Source organism: Rhipicephalus microplus, chromosome X, assembly GCF_043290135.1.
Source record: "Rhipicephalus microplus isolate Deutch F79 chromosome X, USDA_Rmic, whole genome shotgun sequence".
In the NCBI taxonomy this organism is placed as follows: domain Eukaryota; kingdom Metazoa; phylum Arthropoda; class Arachnida; order Ixodida; family Ixodidae; genus Rhipicephalus; species Rhipicephalus microplus.
In genome coordinates, this window is record NC_134710.1 from 42,492,264 (window position 1) to 42,512,629 (window position 20,366).

At 42.8% G+C, this 20,366-nt stretch overlaps 1 protein-coding gene across 1 annotated transcript in view; it reads right to left on the reverse strand.

The window, feature by feature from the left end:
• LOC119175869 (receptor expression-enhancing protein 2) overlaps positions 1 to 20,366 on the reverse strand; it is a 75,508-nt gene that overhangs the window by 12,228 nt on the left and 42,914 nt on the right. Inside the window, exons 6-7 of the mRNA XM_037426885.2 lie at positions 14,247 to 14,331; positions 13,724 to 13,835 (exon numbers count right to left, since the gene is read on the reverse strand). Of these exons, the coding sequence (XP_037282782.1) occupies positions 13,724 to 13,835; positions 14,247 to 14,331 (197 nt within the window). The remainder of the gene's footprint in view (positions 1 to 13,723; positions 13,836 to 14,246; positions 14,332 to 20,366) is intronic.

Consider the following 20,366-nt stretch of genomic DNA (forward strand, 5'->3'; position numbering starts at 1 on the left):
GCCTAAGGCTCTGCGCAGCCGCCTGTCGCACGTGGCACAACTAGGTGGATCGTGGCGTTGAGGTGTTGCGCTCTGCTTCCCTTACTTTTTTTTTCTTGTGAGCACGAGTTAGGAAAAGTGATTTTTGTTTTATTTTGATGGGCGTCTCGGCCGCCACCGATGTATTAGCTAGCAGTACTGACCAACGTACCACGTGGACGAAAAGCTCGAAGCTCCCTTCCCGAGGACCTGCTCGATTGTTTTCTTTCAATTTTTTTTTGTTATTGTTATTGATGTATTCAGCGGGAGGGATGTCATCCACGGCCGGCTGTCCTGCACATCGTCAGCGTCGCTGGCCAGGAATGCGGTCGTGAGGTCGGGCGATGGAGATGCCTGGGACCTGCGCAACTGCCTGCAGTCCGGCGCCCTCGCGAGTGCTGGTCGCAACTGGAAGACGTGTCGGCGCTAGCGACGGATCGTCGCGCTGACAGCAACGTTGCTGTTGCGGGGCCGGTACTGAGGTGAAGTCTAGCCGGACAGTGCAGCAGTGTCGACCAGCGGCGGTGTCGTGGTGCAAGGACATTATGGTCGTGCGATATCATTTTTTTTGTTAAAGCTTGTGTAGCTAATTTTTGATTTCGGGATATGGTTTGATTTAAGGTTGGGGGAATGTGGGGGTGCTGACACCCCCCCTGTAAAGTTGTCTGCGCCGCGTGGCGCACGTGTTTCGCCCCAAGGCTTTATTTCGGTGGTGACCACCGCCAAGCGATAGATGGCGTTGTGTTCGCTTTGAGTACCACTGTTGGTGGAGTGATGGCGCCGGCGCTGGCCCCTGGCGGAAGGCAGGCCTTGGTGGTGGGCGAGAGTTGAGCGAGCCTCTTCTGCGCGTGGCGGCTGCCGCGAACGGTTGTCTGCAGCGTGGGTCCCCGGTGCTCGGCACCGCGGGCTTCGCGCTGGGGTCCCCCGTGGAAAGTCAGGCGTTAGCGACGCCGCCTTGGGTATGTGTTAGTGTGTTGGGTGTGTTAGTGTGTGTTTATCATGTTATTGTGTGTTTAGTGTGTCACTGCGTTATGTTGTTTGTATAGTAGCGTGTTAATTAAAATTGATGTAACATTCGGCGAACGATATCGTCGTCTAAATTAGTTAATAAATGTATGTATGTTGTGTGCTTTGTACCGACCGCGTCTGCTGTGTCCGTTCACTCCAAGAGCGTGGCGTGGCGAGGCGCCCGTTCGCCTCGCCGAGACCCCACAAACTTCATGTTGAAGTCTCATGGACACGCTGCATTTCACAAGCAGTGACCCTAACTTCATCAACACCATTATCACTGGTGACGAGTCGTGGGTGTACGAGTACGACCCGGAAACTAAATCCCAGTCGTCACAGTCGAAGCATTCCAAGTCCCCAAGACCAAAGAAGGCCCACGAAGTGTGCAGCAACGTGATACTGAGTGCTTTTTTTAACTCCCGCAGTACACACCACAAGGTCAAACAATTACCAAAGAGTAATACAGGGATGTCCTCAGTCGGCAGCGTGATGCTGTGCGGCGCAAGAAACCTGCGTTGTGGTCAACAGGAAACTGACGCATCCATCACGACAATGCTCTTGCACATTCCTCACACTTGGTTCAGATTTTTCAGGCGAAAAGTCTGACTCCTGTAGTTCAACAGCCTCCTTCTCTCCTGATATAGTGCCCTGCGACTTCTGGCTGTTTCCCAAACTCAAGAAAACATTATGGCTGCAACGACAGCTCAGCTAAACTCCATTCCGAAAGAGGCTTCCTCAAAATGCTTCCAACAATGGCAGCACCGCTGGGAGAAGTGTGTGGAGTCCCAAAGGGACTGCCTTGAGGGGGATTAGGTTTGTAACGCTCAAACTATGGCAGTTTTTTTCTTTCACCAGAGGTCGGATACTTTTCTAACAGACCTCGTATGTATAGACGAATCCACTGTTAAAGGGAACACCTGGGTTCACAGCATGTTTAGATTTTTCTACCTTACAGAAGCATAGTGGTTTTGATTCCCATAGGACTAGTGGTGGTTGAGAGTTCTGACTCCTCTTGACAGATTAGTCACATGCATGAAGATTGTTTCCTTATACACTAGCTGTTAGAGCGCTAGCAATATTGATAGTGTTCATTTGAGTATTTCCTTTAACAGTGAAACATACTGTACATCCATGCGTTAAGTTACCCAGTCGACATACTTTTTATCTGACGCTACATAAATGGCACACCTGCAGAAGCAGCATTGCTTGTTGAAAAGCTTTAAGTGAAAAGTGCTCAAATAGAAATCAGTGATGATGACACAAAACCACATAAAAAACACACAACATTCACGACGAAGGACATTGGAAATGGAGAAAAGACCTGGCAAAACCTCATGCTGGAACAATTTAAGTCGTATGTGGCTAGTAGGAAACAACTGAGCATACATATACAGGTGTACAGGCCGACGGACTCGACCTCGAACAGACACACCGGAGCTCGACTTGGCCGACACGTACGGGTCCCACGTCCGGCTCAGGAACGCTGCCAGGAACTCGTCCTCTCGAGCGGCACACCGCTTCGTCTGCCTTCGTGGCCTCCACCCTCGAGCTACTTTTTTCCGCACGTTCCTTCTTCCTCTTCTCTTCTTTTTCATTTCTTGTTATCGCCTTCGTGCCACCTGCCCTCCGCTCGTCTTCTTCAGTTTTGGTTTGACGTTCCTCGGCGTTTTTAAGTCCTTTTTTGCCGCAAATTGTACCTAACACACAGTGCTTTTGTGTCCTTTCCTTACAGCAGGCATCAAGCTACTTTCTTAATTTAATAATTCATTCATAAATGATAGTATGAAAGCAGCATGGCTTTTTTAGGATGACTGAATTTCTGAGCCTCAAACGTTAAATAGAGAAAATAGAGCATTGCATCTGTCACAGTAAACATACACAATTGTTTAAGGCAGTGATTCTCAGCTATTGATTTTTCGGGGACCTTTCAAGAACCAGTGTCTAGCTATGTCTGCTCTTCCAAATATGCAAGACTAGAAAAACTATGCTCGCGTGCAAATGTAGTAGAAAACTGCACCAAAAGCTCTGCAGCCATCTCATGGAGAAGGGGAAACATTAGGTAATAGTATCTGGGTTTTAAGTCCCAAAGCTACCAGTTAATTATGAGAGATGCTGCAGCAGAGGGCTCCAAAAATTTTGACTACCTGGTGATCAATATGCATTGATATCGCACAGTACGCGTACCATTTTGCCTCTATATAAATGCGACCGCGGCGGCTGTGATTTAACTCTTCACCGCCACATCAGCAGCCGAGCACCGTGCCACCACTGAGGTGGACGGAAACAGCTCCGCAAAGCTGTTATGTGGTGAAGCATTAAAAAAAAAAAGAGAAGAAGAAAAAGAAGGTGAGGAGGGGGGCCACTGTAACAGAACTTGGTGTGCCTTCTGAAATACTTTTTTTTTTTCTGGAATAGCTATAGCGAACCTCCAAAAATGGCTTCACAGACTCTCCGGGGTTCACAGACCCCCTTTGGTGTACCACAATTCAATTCAGTTTATTCCGACATCACAGGAGACATTACAAAAGTCACAACAGTGATGCTGTGGGGCGAAAGCAAAAAGCCATTAAGGCTTGACAAAGGCTTTCGCACCATTTGACAACATAGCAACAGCAACAGCAGCATGAGATCATCAGTTATTATACAATATCAAAACATGTACTTCAAGGTCATGCCGATTTGCATTTTATTAACACGTTGAAAAACATTTACAGAACGGAGCAGTATAAATGGTTTATTGTAAGAAACTGTTTAAGGTTAGTGGCAGTAAGTAGCTCATCATCTGGCGACCATAGTTAGTACGTGTGTAAGGAATTTTCCAGTCATCGGTAGCTCGTGTGCTATAGGGGCAGGTATAGGGTGTCAAACGCGCTAAATCAGTAAGAAAAGAGTCGTGATTCTTTAAGGAAGTACGATATCGCTTCATTAAAATTGTATTGTATATCTCAGGCATTGGTTGTAAATTAAGGGCTTCGAAAATGGGTTTGGAATGTTCATCGCGAGGAACACCTGTAATTATGCGCACAGCCTTTTTCTGTAATCTATATATTCGGCCTAAGTTCTTTTCCGATGTGGTGCCCCATACTAGATAGCAATAGCTTAATGTAGATAAAAATAGCGAATTATATAGTAAGAGTTTAATTTTTTGTGGCAAGAGAAAACGTAAGCGCGATAAGATACCTACAGTACGAGAAAGTTTAGCATGGACAAACTCAGCCTGATCCTTCCATAGCATGTTTTCGTGGAAAAAAACTCCCAGAGTTTTCACTATCGGTTCAATCCTTATAGATTCTGAGCCAATCACTAATGATAAATCGCAGTTTACGGGCTTATTTATTGGACGAAAGAGCACAGATTTTGTTTTTGAGGTGTTTATAATTAGCGAATTTCTTATGCTCCAAATGTGCAGCAGTTTCAAGACACTATTTGCTTTGTCAACTAGTTTATGCAAATCGCAGTCTTTAAAAAATAAGCTGGTATCATCTGCATAAATAATAAATGTTGTATTGTTATCGATGTTTGTCAAGTCGTTCACATACAGATTAAAAAGCAGGGGACCCAGAATACTTCCTTGGGGCACGCCATGTGACAGTTTTTTAAAACTAGATGCGTAGCCATTTATATCTACTTTTTGCTGTCGGTATTTCAAATAGGTTTTTATGACACTTATAAAGTTCCCCCGAAAACCGTAGTGTTCTAGTTTTTTAATTAATGTAATGTGGTTGATTCTGTCAAATGCTTTTGAGAAATCTACAAAAATTCCAAGTGTATATATTTCCTTTTCAAATGCATCGAGTATGATTTCTTTTTGCATTAGTAGGGCAGTTTCTGTTGAGTGCTGCTTTGTGAAACCAAATTGAAAAGACAAACTTACAGCACAGTCAAAATACTGCAAGCAATGTCTCATTTATAATTACTATTCAGCGTAAGTAAAGTATCTAGCTTCTACAGTCACAGGTTCGGTCCCTGCCAGTGGCAATTTATCTTTTCGTCCACTTTCTTTACAGTCACATCATAATTACTAAAAATGACATCCCCTCTACTTTTCGTGGCTTCCTCGTCTAATTTAATTATTGTTGTGCTTAGCGAAGAAAATTGAGCCCTTAAAATTCTCCTTACTAGGGTGACAAGCTTCCTACTAGTGTAATGAGGGGCATCTCAACCAGAAAAGGAGCGGAATATAGCACATCACACATCACATGAGAAATTAACTACATTAACTCATTTTTTAGACTAATGGAATTTTTTATGCACTACACTGCCATTTTTGAAACATCAAAATAAAGCAACCAATACAAGTGAAGTTCAAATAGATATCTGAAATAAAACTCGTACTATCTCCTTGAAGGAGACCGTGGAGTGATGCGGAGCATCGTGGGGAGCTGCAAGGGTGTTTTTAACGACAGCGTTTACCAGTTAGTGGTGTTACCTTTGTGGTGAACCTTGCGTGTTACTACATTGCTAACTTGGTTTGGTACCATGCATCGCATGACTGCGGTGTTCGAAACTCCCACGATGCTCCGCATCACCTCGTGGTCCCCATCAGAAAAATTGTGTAATTTTTTAGTTAACACGCGCACTGCGAATATCTATTGTTCAACGACGCACAGGAGAAATCTCTCCACCAGCACTACCTTGGTGGTCAAGATCCAATGCCTATATATATATATATATATATATATATATATATATATATATATATATATATATATATATATATATATATATATATATATATATATATATACATATATATATATATATATATACATATATATATATATATATGGGGTGGCCAGGGAACGGTCATGCAACACGAGCTGTCGGTTTCGGTTTTCTCAATCAAGAAACTCGCTAGCAGACACTGCCTGCGTCAGTTTTGCAAGCCACCGTGAAGAGAAATGTCTGAAAGAGAGGGGGGAAAGAGCGTAGGTTAGCCGACGCTCCCTTTGTCGGCATTGTGAGGCAGGAGAGGGGAGCGTAGGATAGGAGAGAGGGGGGAGGGCACGCGCTTGCACAATGGGGGAGCGAGCGCAAGCAGGTGGTAGGGGAGAAGTGGAGAGAGTAACGTGCAGCTGTTGGGGTGAGGGAAGGAGGAGAGTTGCACTTCTGTAGTGCGAGTGCGGATGCCGGTTGACACGTTACATACCCGTAAGCAAAAGATGCTCGGCATCTAAAAAAATTCCATACATCATTGTAATATGCCAAGACACAAAACAAAAGTTATCAATATCAACATAAAAATTCTGCCACTCAAAAATCATCACTAAAAAACACTTATGTCTTAGTCGCCGTATGTTACCGACTCTTTTTATCACTGACTTGCCACCGCTAACTGGTGGCGAGATGCGATTTTGCGTGCATGTTGAACCAGTGGCACCAGATGCATTTATCACCACCAAAGGGGAGTTTAAGATTCTTTTTTTTAAACCTGCTTTGTCAACACCATAAATCGCATGGCAAGCTGACTTTTTCTTAAGACTGAAGTGCTCGCAGCTACGATATCCTCAAACAGGGTGGCTACATGGAGCTGAACTGAGGCCACTTCCAAACAATATTTATAAGCGTGAAACATTTTTTTATATTTTCAATCTTTTTACAAAACCTAGAACAACAGCCCACAATGCAGGTCAGTCCCACAATTTATAAGGCAGGAATTTCCACCCCAGCTGCAACTGTGCCACACATTATCATTGTAGAAATGTTATGCAAGGCTTGTGTTATGAAAATATAAACTCACTATACAGATGACACCTGTACATATTTTGAAGCACAAACAGCTTAAGACTTGTCAATTAAAGTTAATAATACAATGGCTTGCTAGTTGCACCATTTATCATAAAATATATCAAAGTGGTTTTGAATACAGGGTGATTACTTATGTTGTCAACACTGGCAGCCAAATAAGTTTATAATAGAAGCTCTGTGTCAAGTGTTTCTTGATGTCAAATGTTTCATTGATGTTCATTTAGTGTCATACTACATATGCATACCCAAGAAATGCACAAATATTATTTGCATCTTAACACCTTCCTGCATGCAGTACTTTTGCAAAATATAACCCAAACAGGGCAATTTTTTTTACAAGTCCAATAAAATGTACAATAAAAACATGCCACAAGAAACTCACACTTCTAATACTTACAAAACACTGCATTTCAAAAGAAGGCATTTAAAAATGCAGCTTATGCTTTAGGCAAGGTTCAGCGATAGCTGATACACAAACTTAAAAGAACCGACAACCAATTTTTATGGTGCCTATTTTTATTAGCACGACAGCAAGCTTACACGTCAGTGAGCCTAATCACAAAATGGCAAAGTGGAAAACACCATGAAAGATTTGTCATTAGAATTTTTGTATCTACAGCGAATATGAAGTCGTTTACTCACATGTTACAAACAGTGAGCCTGAGAGTGGTTCGTGTTCAAGGGAGGTGGTTTACTGTGCAAGCCTGGGCTTTGCGGGCATGTGCCATGGCTCTACTTAGTTCACGGGCAGCCACGACGGCAGCACCGCTTTTCATCGTACAACTCCTTTTACGATGTAAGTAGCACAGAATGGAGAGGGCTGGGTAGCAATATACATACTCCAATATTGAGGACTGGTGCGTGTAACAGCATCAGACCTCACTACCCCATACAGCAAAGTGATAGACTCCATATTCCATAATCCAGCTTCAAGGCTCTTCTGCTAGGCTGTGCGACAATGGTTTTTGTTACTTTTAGTCACAATTTAAAAATGTAAATACCAGTCACAAGGCAAAAAAGAATGCTGGAATTTGTCACTACATTTCGTGGTCCTTTCATTTCTACAGAGATTAATCACAATTTCTGGCCTGTTGTCGGTCCTTTTAACAGCTACGCTAGGTTTTAACCACCACTTCTGGATAGTATCATCAGTCCAAAAAACAAGCACATCTGGAAATGGCTGACGTACATGTGGCCAGCAGTGCAATATCTCACCACAAATTACTTTATCATGCACACGGAATGTGAAGAAACGTTTAGCACAGAACACTAGTGTGCAGACATCGTACTCGCTGATGTGTCCTGCTGTCTTTGCTGTTGTCTGTTATTTATTTCCAGCATGCTACAAAAATTTTGATTGATAATAATAAGAAACTAAGTGGGTGGTCCCAGTAATCGACAAAAATGCTTTGCAAGGAATGTGCAGATCACTGAAGCCTCCTATTTAACACAAATGACTAAAGTTTAAGCAACAACTCATGCAACGTGCCGTAAAGCTACATTTTGAGCATAGCATAGTTGTTCCATTTGCACAACATTTTGTGCAACCTGAAACAGGTTGTTAATCAGCACGATGTTCTGGTGGCTTTTTCTGCACAAAGTAAGTTCTCCAGGCTCTGCACCCGCATCATTTCTCGAAGGGCCAGGCCTGAATGCGAGCAGAAGTGCTCCATGCCTTTTATGCAAGGTGCATTTCGCACTGCCGTAGCACCTCAGTGTGATTACAGCTCACATAAATTTTGGGGTGATAAAAATTTTTCTTCTATCCTGGCCAAAGCCTATTAGCCTGTAATGTAACGATTGTAGCAAACCGATGTCCACCACACGGCGTTTGATATGAATGTATGCTATGGCACTGGTACAAACCTGTGCTGTCACAGCAGACGCGAACTGTCACAGTAGACGCGAAAATCATGAGTGGCTGTAGGACGCCCAAGTGTGGGCATGCACGCCTCGCCGCCAGTTTGGCTATTAGTGGCGCATTATTAGCCTCAGAGATTCTGCGCGCAACGTTCTAAGAAAAGTAGAGAAGGACCGAAAAAGTGAGCGGACACACATGATTTTTCGGGACATGGAGCCTGGCACAGTCCCTAACTTGCCCGAGTGCCTCCCAATAGACCTCTACCGGAGTACGTCACAGTGTGACATCACTGGTGCACGTGCAAGGGGGTGGTTGGCAAAACACTCCCGCTGGTGGCTGAGTGGAGTGCAGTCGCTCGCTGCTTGGGGCAAGTTTTTTTTTTTTTTCTCTCTAAAAGCTTAATCTTCATCTCACAGTGGCAATATTAGCTGTGGTATGTGTCAGAGAACATCTAGGTGTGTGGTAAAATGAGTGATGAAATATTTGCCATGCTGGCTGGCTGTTTATCTCGGATAAGTGAACACATGTGGCGGCCAGTGTGATGAACAGTGGTATCGTCTTCGAAAATGTGCAGTGTTGACTGTGGTGTGTAGTGTGCATTGAAAGGCATCGACAATATTGGCTCACCTTTACGGACGGTGAAACTTAATATTGTGCGTGGTCTGTGCAGTGTGAATAACACGATGCGTCCTGTTTGCGAAAACTTTGGCATTCGTTGTGGGCTGGTTGCAGTAACTGGTTGTCGATGGAACTTCACTATCTGACATTTTAGTCAATGTAAAAATGCATTTGATGCGATCATCTGCGAGTGGGTACATCTCAGCGTATGCGCGGCGTGCAGAAAAATCAAAGTGCAATTATAATGCAGCGGCATCTACGGGTGATATATACGACTACGCATGAAGTACAAGCATGTTGTAGCGTTGCCGAATCTGCATATACGCTTCACCACGGCTATAACTCGTACTATCGGATACCTGATATGTGTTATAGGAAACAGTGGAAATTTTCGTTTCTTATCTACTATGTACTTTTACGGCTCGATCCTTATGAAATGACAATGCGCATTAGAAGTTTGTGTATCAAGCCTAAAGGAGCAATGTAGGGATGAAAACACATTATAGGTGTCAAATGCAGCAAGGTAACTGTGCCAGATAATGAATTTTCACTGGGTTATTGAGAAACACAGTGGCAGAATTTCATTTTCACGAGGATATGTTAACCTCAGCCGAACACATGACAAGAACTGTTTCTTTTTTTCTTTTTTTCATTCATCTCCGATGCTACTTTTGGGCAATAAGTGAGAATCTTACCTGTGAAGTCACGCACAGCAGCTCAAAATCATGTTGCCGCGAGTGCTGTACCTCGTTTAAAATTGCATTACACATGCCACGATAGAAATTGAATAAGTTTACATCCATGCGATGCAAACATTCCTCAAAGTGCCTGTCACCATGTGCATTCAAAGCGTTCGCTTTCAAAAAAGATCAGACTTTTTTATGGCTGCCATCTACGTGGGTGAAGCCTACTGCGTGCTAGTCGCGTCTCACAGTACTTTTTTCTAAAGTTTCTTCATCCATCCATCCATCTACGACGAACAAATTTCCACACTATGAGCAGTGACCCTTCCGCGACCACCTTCTTTGAAAAGCTGTAACTTTAGAACATAGCAATATAGAAATTTCTGTCAAAGGAATGTAGACACGCAGCTCTGCTATGCAGAAAGATGCCACCAGCGGAACTTTCTAGCCAACCAGCGCCTGCTTTGGGAGAGGGTATGGTGGGCGGGTTGCCCGCAGTGACGTCACACTGTTTACAAACAGGGAGAGGTCTATTGCGTGGGCACGGCCTCAAATTTGCCGAAAAGCATTTCCAGCACCATCACAATTGAAAAATAACAGAAACAAAGGGCAGCGGTAGTAAAATTTTCTAGTTCTCATATATTGCATTACAAGCACTTTTCAGGCCCCTTTCGCCATGGTACTCTGGCTTCATGCAAAAAAAAGTGCACTTTAGGAAGGGGCTACTAGCTGTCACGGGTCACAACACATTCGGCTCACTAATTACACATATGCGCATGCGGCGTACATTTATGAGCACAAGTGTGATCGCTGAGATCTTGAAACTTTACTGGTACTTCCTCAGAGTTTTTCATGCCATTTCTGTGGCCCTGAGAAACAATAAATGAAGACATATGCTAGCTTTCTTTTGTTGCATACTAGCTTTTTATGTTTTTTGGTGATATAAATTTTAGATGATACGAATATTTTTGGTGACTCCATCAGATTTGTATCACCAAGGTATTACTGTATATCTACAAGATGCTGGATTTTCGGGCGAGTTTATATATAAGCCAAACTAAATGTTGTGCCAATGACTGTTTAAGGGAGAACGATGAATAATATAACAGGCTCAAACATGCCTCTCCTATGTGTTTCATGAGGCTACATGTCGTAATTTGGAGACACGAATCTGGTTGGTAGGAGTCAACTTACTGGCACATCCCCTACCGGCTTTACATATTCTTGGTTATTCCGATGTTATTACTCAGTTACACATGGGCTATCACCATTATGAATGTGCATATACATACAATTGAGCCCCCATAAATCAAATTCGAAAAAAAAGGTGGGAATCAGTTTGATATATCTGATAATTTGATAAATAACTTTCAGTTCACTTATTGCATTTGCTGCCTTAATTTAGGAGGGCAAGTTGATTTAAGTGCACTGCCTTTACATACACTCAAACCTTAATATAACACACCCGGATGTAACAAAATATTGGCTATAACGAATTAAATGAGGAATAGTCTTGCAATAACTATAGTGTTAGAATATACTTTTTTAACACATTTTTGAATATAACGAACTTATTTTTGTATAAGATGCAACTTTGTGATAATTAGGTTTGAGTGTACATATTTTTTATTTGTATTTTTCTGCAATTTGTAGTTGTAGACGCGGGGTTATATAGAAGGGCGAGTTACATGCACGAAATTACGGTACAGGTGTAAACAGCACGCCAGAATCTTCATATGCAACGGTGCATACGCAATGGGGGATGGAAGCATATAGTCTGTCTTTACCCATATGCCTGCGTCGTTCAATACTGTACACAGTGTGCTTCGTGTGATGCTGTACACTGCAGCGATGTAAAGCTTCCTTACCACAAACTCAACTATATTGATTTTCGTTGCTTTGCAGAAACATCACGCTCTTCTGTTTCATAGCATCCATCACGTTAATAGATGACTTGAGAAGCGAATAGAGAGTTTGCACGATGGGCCACCAGCACAAAGGTAAGAAATCATAGGAGTGAAAAGGATGTGATGGCAAATGGTACTAGATTCAACTAGCTTGGTGCACTATACTCCTAGCCCCACTAGCCTTCCAGCTGCATCCATCAAAGGCCTCTTCCTTGAGGAAAATCCAGAAGTTTGTGCAGAAAGGCCAACTTTTTGAGGTGTTTCCTGCTGCCCAATGTTCTATATATTGTCACGCGGTCAGGATGTGGATGAAGGCAGTAGTCAGCCTGTCCAAGATGAAACTCTTTATTTGGCCAAACTCGTGGCCGTGAAATGGAAACTACAAATGAAGCAAGCAATGCACGCTGTACACTGACATAGGCGTATGCAGCGTCAGTCGTCAAAAAATTGATCCATGGCAAAGCGCGTCGGCATTTATACATGCGGAGTTGAACATTTTAGAGTTATCACTGGTAGCCGCATTTGTTCGAGAATGAACTCAGCAGTTCACGTTTGTGCATTCAAGCTAACGAATGATCCTAAGATAATCTGAAATGCTCCCACACATTCTGGTGCAATTTGACAAGGCAGTTTCTACACGTGCAAGGGCCGGCAACATAAAACACAGAAAGAAAAGAGCATGTGTGGCAATATAAAGTTTTTCACTGCTTTTGTTTGGTGTATAAATTGATGTTAAAGCATAGTTGGGTTCGGAAATCGATTTCTTTCTAATTTTCTTGTAGACAAGTTTTCCTTGGAGTTTGCACTCTAAACGCTACCACATTAAAATACTTGGTCGCCCTAGTCACAATCCTAGCTTTGTTTTGACGGACGTGCATGCTGCACCTAAGCATGGAACAACAATCTTGACAGTAGGTAGGGCTCTTTACATACTAGATGGCACCAGGGGCAGCAGTGGTTTATTGCCCCTGAAAATGTATCACACAAACACTATGGTGGCTGTTTACATTATTTCATAACGTGACTGACTCCTTGTTTTTTTTTTTTCCTTCTCATGCAATCCCTGCATTTGTTCTCCCAGTCACTGCGTATCAGCAGCCTGTTATAGCTGGATATCACCGTCTACTTGGCCTGTTTGCAGGAGCCTTCGTGTCCTGACCACCTTGGTATACTTTTCATGCATACTGATACCAATCAGCGGCAAATATAATGCTGTGGTGGCTTTTGGATGTCACAACGTTACCATTTTAAACTTTGATAGCCCGAAAAATCAATTTTTTTATTTTAATGACTTCCAGGTTTAACTAAGTTTATGTGTGGCCGTCCCTTTATCAAGTCCAAATTTCAACTGTGTATGTGTGTGTGTGTGTGCATGCCCACACACACACACACACACACACACACACACACACACACACACACACACACACACACACACACACACACACACACACACATACACGTGCGCACACATGCACACACACACGCAACTTTGAAAAAGCAAAGGCACGAACCCCTCTCCCCCTCCCCTCTGGCTACACCAATGGCTCACAACATTAGCCCACACGTGTATGTATATAACAGGTAGTGGTGGTGATACTCATGCACTTGCACATTTTATCTGTTAATTTTTTTTATTTTACAAACTTCCAGATTTAACAGAATTTGTGTGTGATCATCCCTTTATCAAATCAGAGCTTCAACCGTCTCTCTCTCAACGCACGTGTACGTGCGTGCAAGTGTGGGTGTGCACACAATTTTGAAAGGGCACAGGCACGAACTCATCCCTCCCTGCCTCTCCTCGACCTACAGCGATGGCTCATGACATCAGCCCACATATGTATGCATATAACAGGAAGCAGTAATACTCATGCACTTACACATTGTTGTCAATGTCCAAGCTGTCCCCAGCTCCCACAAATGGTTCAGGTGCGAAAGGGTCCTCCAACATCTCTGGTAGGTTCTCCGAATCACTGTCCATGTCCGCCCAACCTGCAGAATTGGCAGTGGAAAATTACCCGCCACACCGACTGCAGGCCTCCCGCCTGTATTAATTATATGTAATATCTATCGACTTAAAGGACGTCGCAACAGCACAAATATTTAATATTGTAATAGAAGGAAGGAAGAGTGTTTAGAAATGACTTATGCATAAAACGTACATTAAAGCCTTTAGCTGACGCATAGTAAAGCAATGACAAAGGTGGCTCTGCTTAGACTTCTGCCTGTCAATGTGTTAGATGCAGTATTGTAAGGTATCCCTCTACAGTGCTCCACAATTATGATTGACAGTTTTCTCACATTTTTTTCTTTCTAGAAGCACTAGAGCATAACAATTTATATACACTATACGTCTGAAGAGCACAGATATCTCACAGATCTATAATGACACTAAGCACCTACCAAGTGCAATGCCATCTGGTCTGGCCAGTCTGTTCCGAGTCCCTGCTATACCACTAATCTTGTGTGTTGCGATTGCTTCTTGGGCCTAGAATTAGAAAAACAAGAGTTCATGAACACACATTGTAAGGCATCTGAGCAATGTCCTATAGGTACATATTGAAAACTGACACTATAAAATTGAGGTAAACAGGTTTCCATTGAGGGGAGATGCAACTTGAGAAAAAAAAGTGTGTAAATCTCTAGCCTAGGGCAATGAAATTTTTGCTGTATATATAAGTGTTTATGCTGATTTCAAATATGTAATTAGTCTTATAGCAAGTTTCATAGATTTCATTTCATGTCATGTCAATGTGTATAGTTCCTTTGGACAAGCCTTTTATGCCACTAAACTTTCAATGTTCTGAGCCATTAATGACCCATATTGATCCACATTAACCACATAATGCAAATAACTATAAAAATCAAAAACATTTCAATGAAAAAAAAAATGTAATGTGTATAATTATCAGAACCCTCAGCCCATATTATTTGCTTACCTTAGTTTCATAAAAATCATACAAGCAATATCAAGTTCTAAAAGAGATACTTGCACCCTTCACATGTTAAAGAATGAGTGCCGAAAATTTCATCCTGATCAGGTCATCAGAAGTGCCAAAAACATGGCGTCCAAACTCAAGAAGTTGCCCAAAAGTTCCTCTTGAGAAAAATCCATTTTAAAGGTACGCGTGAAAATTCATCTATGCGGAAAAGTTATGTTGTTTAAGATGATTGCTTCCATCATGAAGCTCGGCAATCATGGTTATTTTGAGCATGTGGCACTAGACAACTCCTCATGGGAAATGCAATGGCAAGCAGCATGATGATTTCCAGGAAACTCTAGAGAATGAGCTTTTTTTTTTTAGTTTTTAGCCACCACCTTGCATCTGTGAAAGCAATTTTGACCTACTTCAAATTTAATTGCGATCTTCACATTTTTTTGTTTTTTTTTGGTCTGAAAGTAGAGAAACTATGCTTGTGAAAACAAATAAAAAACAAAAAGTGTGCAATTCTGAAAAAAAAAAAAAAAACTTGCATTTTCGATTCATGATTGATATGTGTAGTTTAACGTCCCAAAACCACCCGTATGATTGTGAGAGATGCCGTAGTGAAGGGCTCGAGAAATTTCAACCACCTGGGGTTCTGTAACGTCTACCCAAATGTGAGCACACAGGCTTACAGCACTTTTGTCTCCATCGGAAATGCAGCTGCCGCACTCGGGATTCGATCCCGCAACCTGCGGTTCAGCAGCCGAAACCTTAGCCACTGGACCACCGCGACGGGGCATTTTTGATTCACATCTCCCCTTAATTTGCATTTTGGCAATACTAAACAGTAGTGAATCAAAGTGGACCATCAGTAGCCCCTTACATATGAATTTCCAGAAATAGCACTGTTTACATACATACATACATTCCAGAACTTGTTAAGTGCAGAATAGGTATTTGTTATCAATATAGATGAAAATGATAAGCTGCATAACTCAAAACTGTAAGAAACCATGGTGCTTCACATTAGTGGGTAACATTTTGACAAAGCCCACACATATACAGTACCACAGTGCTACATAGCTGATAGATTAACATAAGAAATAGGCCAGCTCTTGAAAGTTTCAATATATTATAGGAAAAAGCACATATTCTTAATTGTGAGCATAAAACAACGTCTGTCTGTCCTTATAGGGGAGAGAAAGAAAAAAGACAGACTCTGCTCCAGTTGGTATCTACATAAAGTGAAGCCTTATCAATGAATGCGACTAGCTCTTGAATCATACACGCACGCTATTAATGTTATTGCTGACCTGCTGGTCACTGGACTGAATTCCAGTTATACTGGATGCATTTTGATGGGAGGCGAAAAGCTAGAGGCCCATGTACTTTTATCTAGGTGGACATTTAAGAACCCCAGGTGGTCAAACTTTCGAAAGCCCTCCATTACCAATGCCCTTCATAACAATATCGTGGTTTTGGGCATTAATTACTATGGAGCAATGTGTCATTAAAACAAATGATTCATTTTGCAGTGCATTTTACAGAAAACAAATAACTATATACACGTGTTTACCTGTAGCACATTATATAATGCCAAACCTCTAAATAACAAACCTTTTGATGAAATCTTTTGAGGATTCATGAAAATTTTTTATTTAGAGGTTTGTCAATCTCAGCTACATTGAAAACCATAGAGTGTTTTACAATGTGGCTAAGCAACATTGTACCTGGTGACCAACATAAAAACAAGAAAGCTTCGCTATCGCTTTTTTTCCCCCTTTTCGCACCACAATAAGTGATGGCAGGATGGTGTTAGCATAACAATGTGACAACAAAAAGTGGTAGCACAGTTATTAGAACACTTCCCAGCGCACTTGTGGCCAACATTGCATTATGCCACAAAAGCACTTCGGAACGTAATGGCCAGCTGACCAGTGACTACCACTTTAGTGCATCCCCACAGATAGATAGTACTCTAAATGGCGACAAAAAATGCCAACTAGCAACACAAGCAGACTGCATTGCCGTGGTGTCACTAAAATGCCAGCTGAAGCTATGTTCAAACACATGCTATGCCTATTGTTTCCCAACAGCACCCGATAAATGTGCGTGTAACTACGTCGCGAGGCACTGAAAATGAAGAGACACGATGAAGACCACACACACATGCGCAAGTACGACCAATTAACAAAATAAATCCTGTCGTGTTAGCAGTCCTCAACTATTTGCTTGGCTGGGAATTAAATGTAGAGCCACTGTAACAGGTACTGTACATTTTTATTAGGCAACAGATAAATACAACATAGTGGTGTTCGGTGCTCCCTTCTTGCACGTGACTGCTTCAAGTGCATGTCACCAACAAACTGACAGTAGTATTGACGCTGCTGCAATGACCGAACAAAATACTCGTGCGCAGTGAGGAGTAACATGGGCATGCAGACGCCTACCCGTAAAAACACTCCCACAGCAAATGAGTGCATGTATGATACACAGCAAGAGCCCCAGCATGGTGCGAGTGCAACAGGCCAAACCTACAATGTTACTTTTTAGAATAGAATTCAGAATAGTTAATTTCGAACATAGTTACATAAAAACTTGAAATATCTCCACGAGGCAAGGCAAAAGGAGACTCGTACGTCTCCTGACGAAGCCTTCACCCCAGACTCGCACGCCGGACAGCCAGGAGCAAAATCAGAGAAAATAAGTGCAATGCTCCAGAAAAACAAGTACAAATAAACCAGAAAAAAATTAGGTACAATGCTCACTGCATAGTTTATGTAACCAAAAATGAACAGTAAAACATGCATTAGAAAAAAGATTATTCAAAGTTTACATTGTTTGGGTTTAACAATTATACAAAGTTATAAAAATATACAAAACTGCATAATTTTATTGTTCAGTGCAAAACAATTGTATATTTCAAGGAGGCAGAAACAGCTGCTTTACATGTTTTTTAAAAAATGACATACTAGAGTTTTGATTGGCCAATTCAATTAAAGATGGGTATGCATTCAACAATGAAATAATCTGATAATCTATAGTTTTAGTACCGTAACTAGTCCTCGGTCTCGATCCCGTTAATGAAATAGTGCAAAGGTCATATGCCACTTCTCTGTTTAGATATTTGTTTGAGAACATGGTACTATCATGTTTGAATTCGCAGAAAATCATTGTTGCAAAAGAAAACTGATATAATTTTGAGAATGGGATGAAATCATTTTTAAGCTTCTTTTTTGTAAAGAGAAAACACATTCGGCATAGGTCTTGTTGCACGTACCCCAGACATGATGACAATATGTTAGGTGGGAATGAAAAGCGAAATATAATTGTTTTCTAACATGCAACGGCAATAAATATTTTAGCCTGTATAACATACCAAGAGATCTTGATAACTTAGCATGAACATGATTTATGTGCTGAGACCAGTTGAGCTCAAACCTAAAAACAACTGCCAAGAATCGGCAAGAGTTGACGGGTGTTATTGTATTGTTGTTGATATTCAATTTTACGTAATGAAAAAGTGGTTTATTTTTGTGACGAAATATTGCCCCCCTCCGAAAGAGGCATCGTCCCGATGCGCAACTTAGGCGCTCTACCAGGCGTATCAAGTGGTCGCATCAACTGGATAAATACGGTTTCATGTGCACGACGTGTACGACTTCGGGTTAATGCTTTTGGCGCTTTGAACCACTGTCAGTGTCGGGAACAACTTCATAGTTCACGTCGTTCAAGCGTCGCGTGACGCTGTATGGGCCAAAGTACCGTCTTAGCAGTTTTTCTGACAGTCCACGTCGACGTATCGGAATCGAGACCCAGACCTTGTCGCCTGGTGTGTAGCTTATAAACTTGTGTCGGGGGTTGTACCGTTGTGCATCTTGATGCTGTCGATGACAGATGCACACACGCGCGAGCTGTCTGGCTTCCTCGGCGCGCTGAGTGAACTCTTCGGCGTCTACATGGATGTCGTCAAACTCATGCGGCAACATGGGGTCCAACGTTGTCGTGATTTCGCGACCATAGATCAGCCTGAATGGCGTCATTCCAGTGGTTTCTTGTTGAGCGGTATTATAGGCAAAGGTCACGTACGGCAATATCTTATCCCAGTTTTTATGTTCCGTGTCAACGTACATGCTGATCATGTCTCTGAGGGTCCTATTGAGGCGCCCCGTCAGTCCGTTTGTCTGCGGATGGTATGCAGTTGTTCTCCGGTGAGCTGTACCGCTGAGTCTGAGAACCGACTCCAAAAGCTCTGCGGCGAAGGCAGGTCCTCTGTCTGTGATCACTGCTGTCGGAGCGCCATGCCGAAGGACGATGTTTTCAATGAAGAACTGAGCGGCTTCTGCTGCTGTGCCGCGCTGAATAGCTTTAGTCTCCGCATAACGGGAGAGGTAATCGGTGGCCACGATTATCCATCTGTTTCCTGTTGTGGAAGTTGGAAAGGGACCCAGGAAATCCATTCCAATCTGGGTGAACGGCTTCGCTGGTGCTTCGACTGGATGTAAAAGACCGGCTGGCTTGCTGGGAGGTGCTTTGCGTCTTTGGCAGTCGGTGCAAGTTCGCACGTGATGGTTAACAGCAGCGGGTAACTTTGGCCAGTAGTACTTGCATCGTAGTTGGCACAATGTTCGGGTGTAGCCTAGATGACCAGAAATTGCTTCATCATGGCACGCTTCCATAATTTCTTTTCGAAGAGAGGCAGGCACGATGAGCAAGTGCGGGTTGCCGGTTGGTAAGAAGTTTTTCTTATAGAAAACATCGTTTCGCAAGCAAAAAGATGGCAGTCCTCTGGCAAATAACCGCGGCACATCCTTACGTCGTCCTTCTAAATATTCAATGAGTGGTAACAGCTCGGGGTCACTGCGCTGCTCCTGTGCAATAGTGGCCGTGTTGACAACTCCCAAGAATGCCGCGTCAATGTTTTTGTCATCACGAGCGACAGTCTCCACTGGCGATCGTGAGAGACAGTCGGCGTCGGTGTGCCGCTTCCCAGATTTATAGACGATGGTCATGTCGAACTCTTGAAGAATTAGGCTCCAGCGCGCCAAACGGCCAGATGGATCTTTAAGGTTGGTGAGCCAGCACAGAGTGATGATCGCTAAAAACCTTGAAGGAACGGCCGTACAAATATGGACGAAATTTGATGACCGCCCACACCATGGCGAGACACTTCTTCTCGGTGGTCGAGTAGTTCTCCTCCGTGCGAGAGAGAGTTCTGCTGGCGTAGGCTATTACTCTTTCACAGCCGTCTTGCCACTGCACCAGAACGGCACCCAGACCTACATTGCTGGCGTGAGTGTGAAGTGCTGTAGGGGCTTCCTGGTCGAAGTGTGCGAGAACTGGAGGTGTTTGCAGGCGTTGTCGTAGTTCATTGAATGCCAATTGCTGTTGTTCACCCCAAAAGAAGGGGACGTCCTCACGTGTGAGTCGTGTCAATGGCGCCGCAATAGACGAAAAGTCCTCGATAAATCGCCGGTAATAGGCGCACAACCTTAAGAAGCGTCTTACGGCCTTTTTGTCGCGTGGTGCAGGAAATTGCGCAACGGCGTCTATTTTGTCCAGGTCAGGTCGAACACCCTCGTGACTGACGACGTGG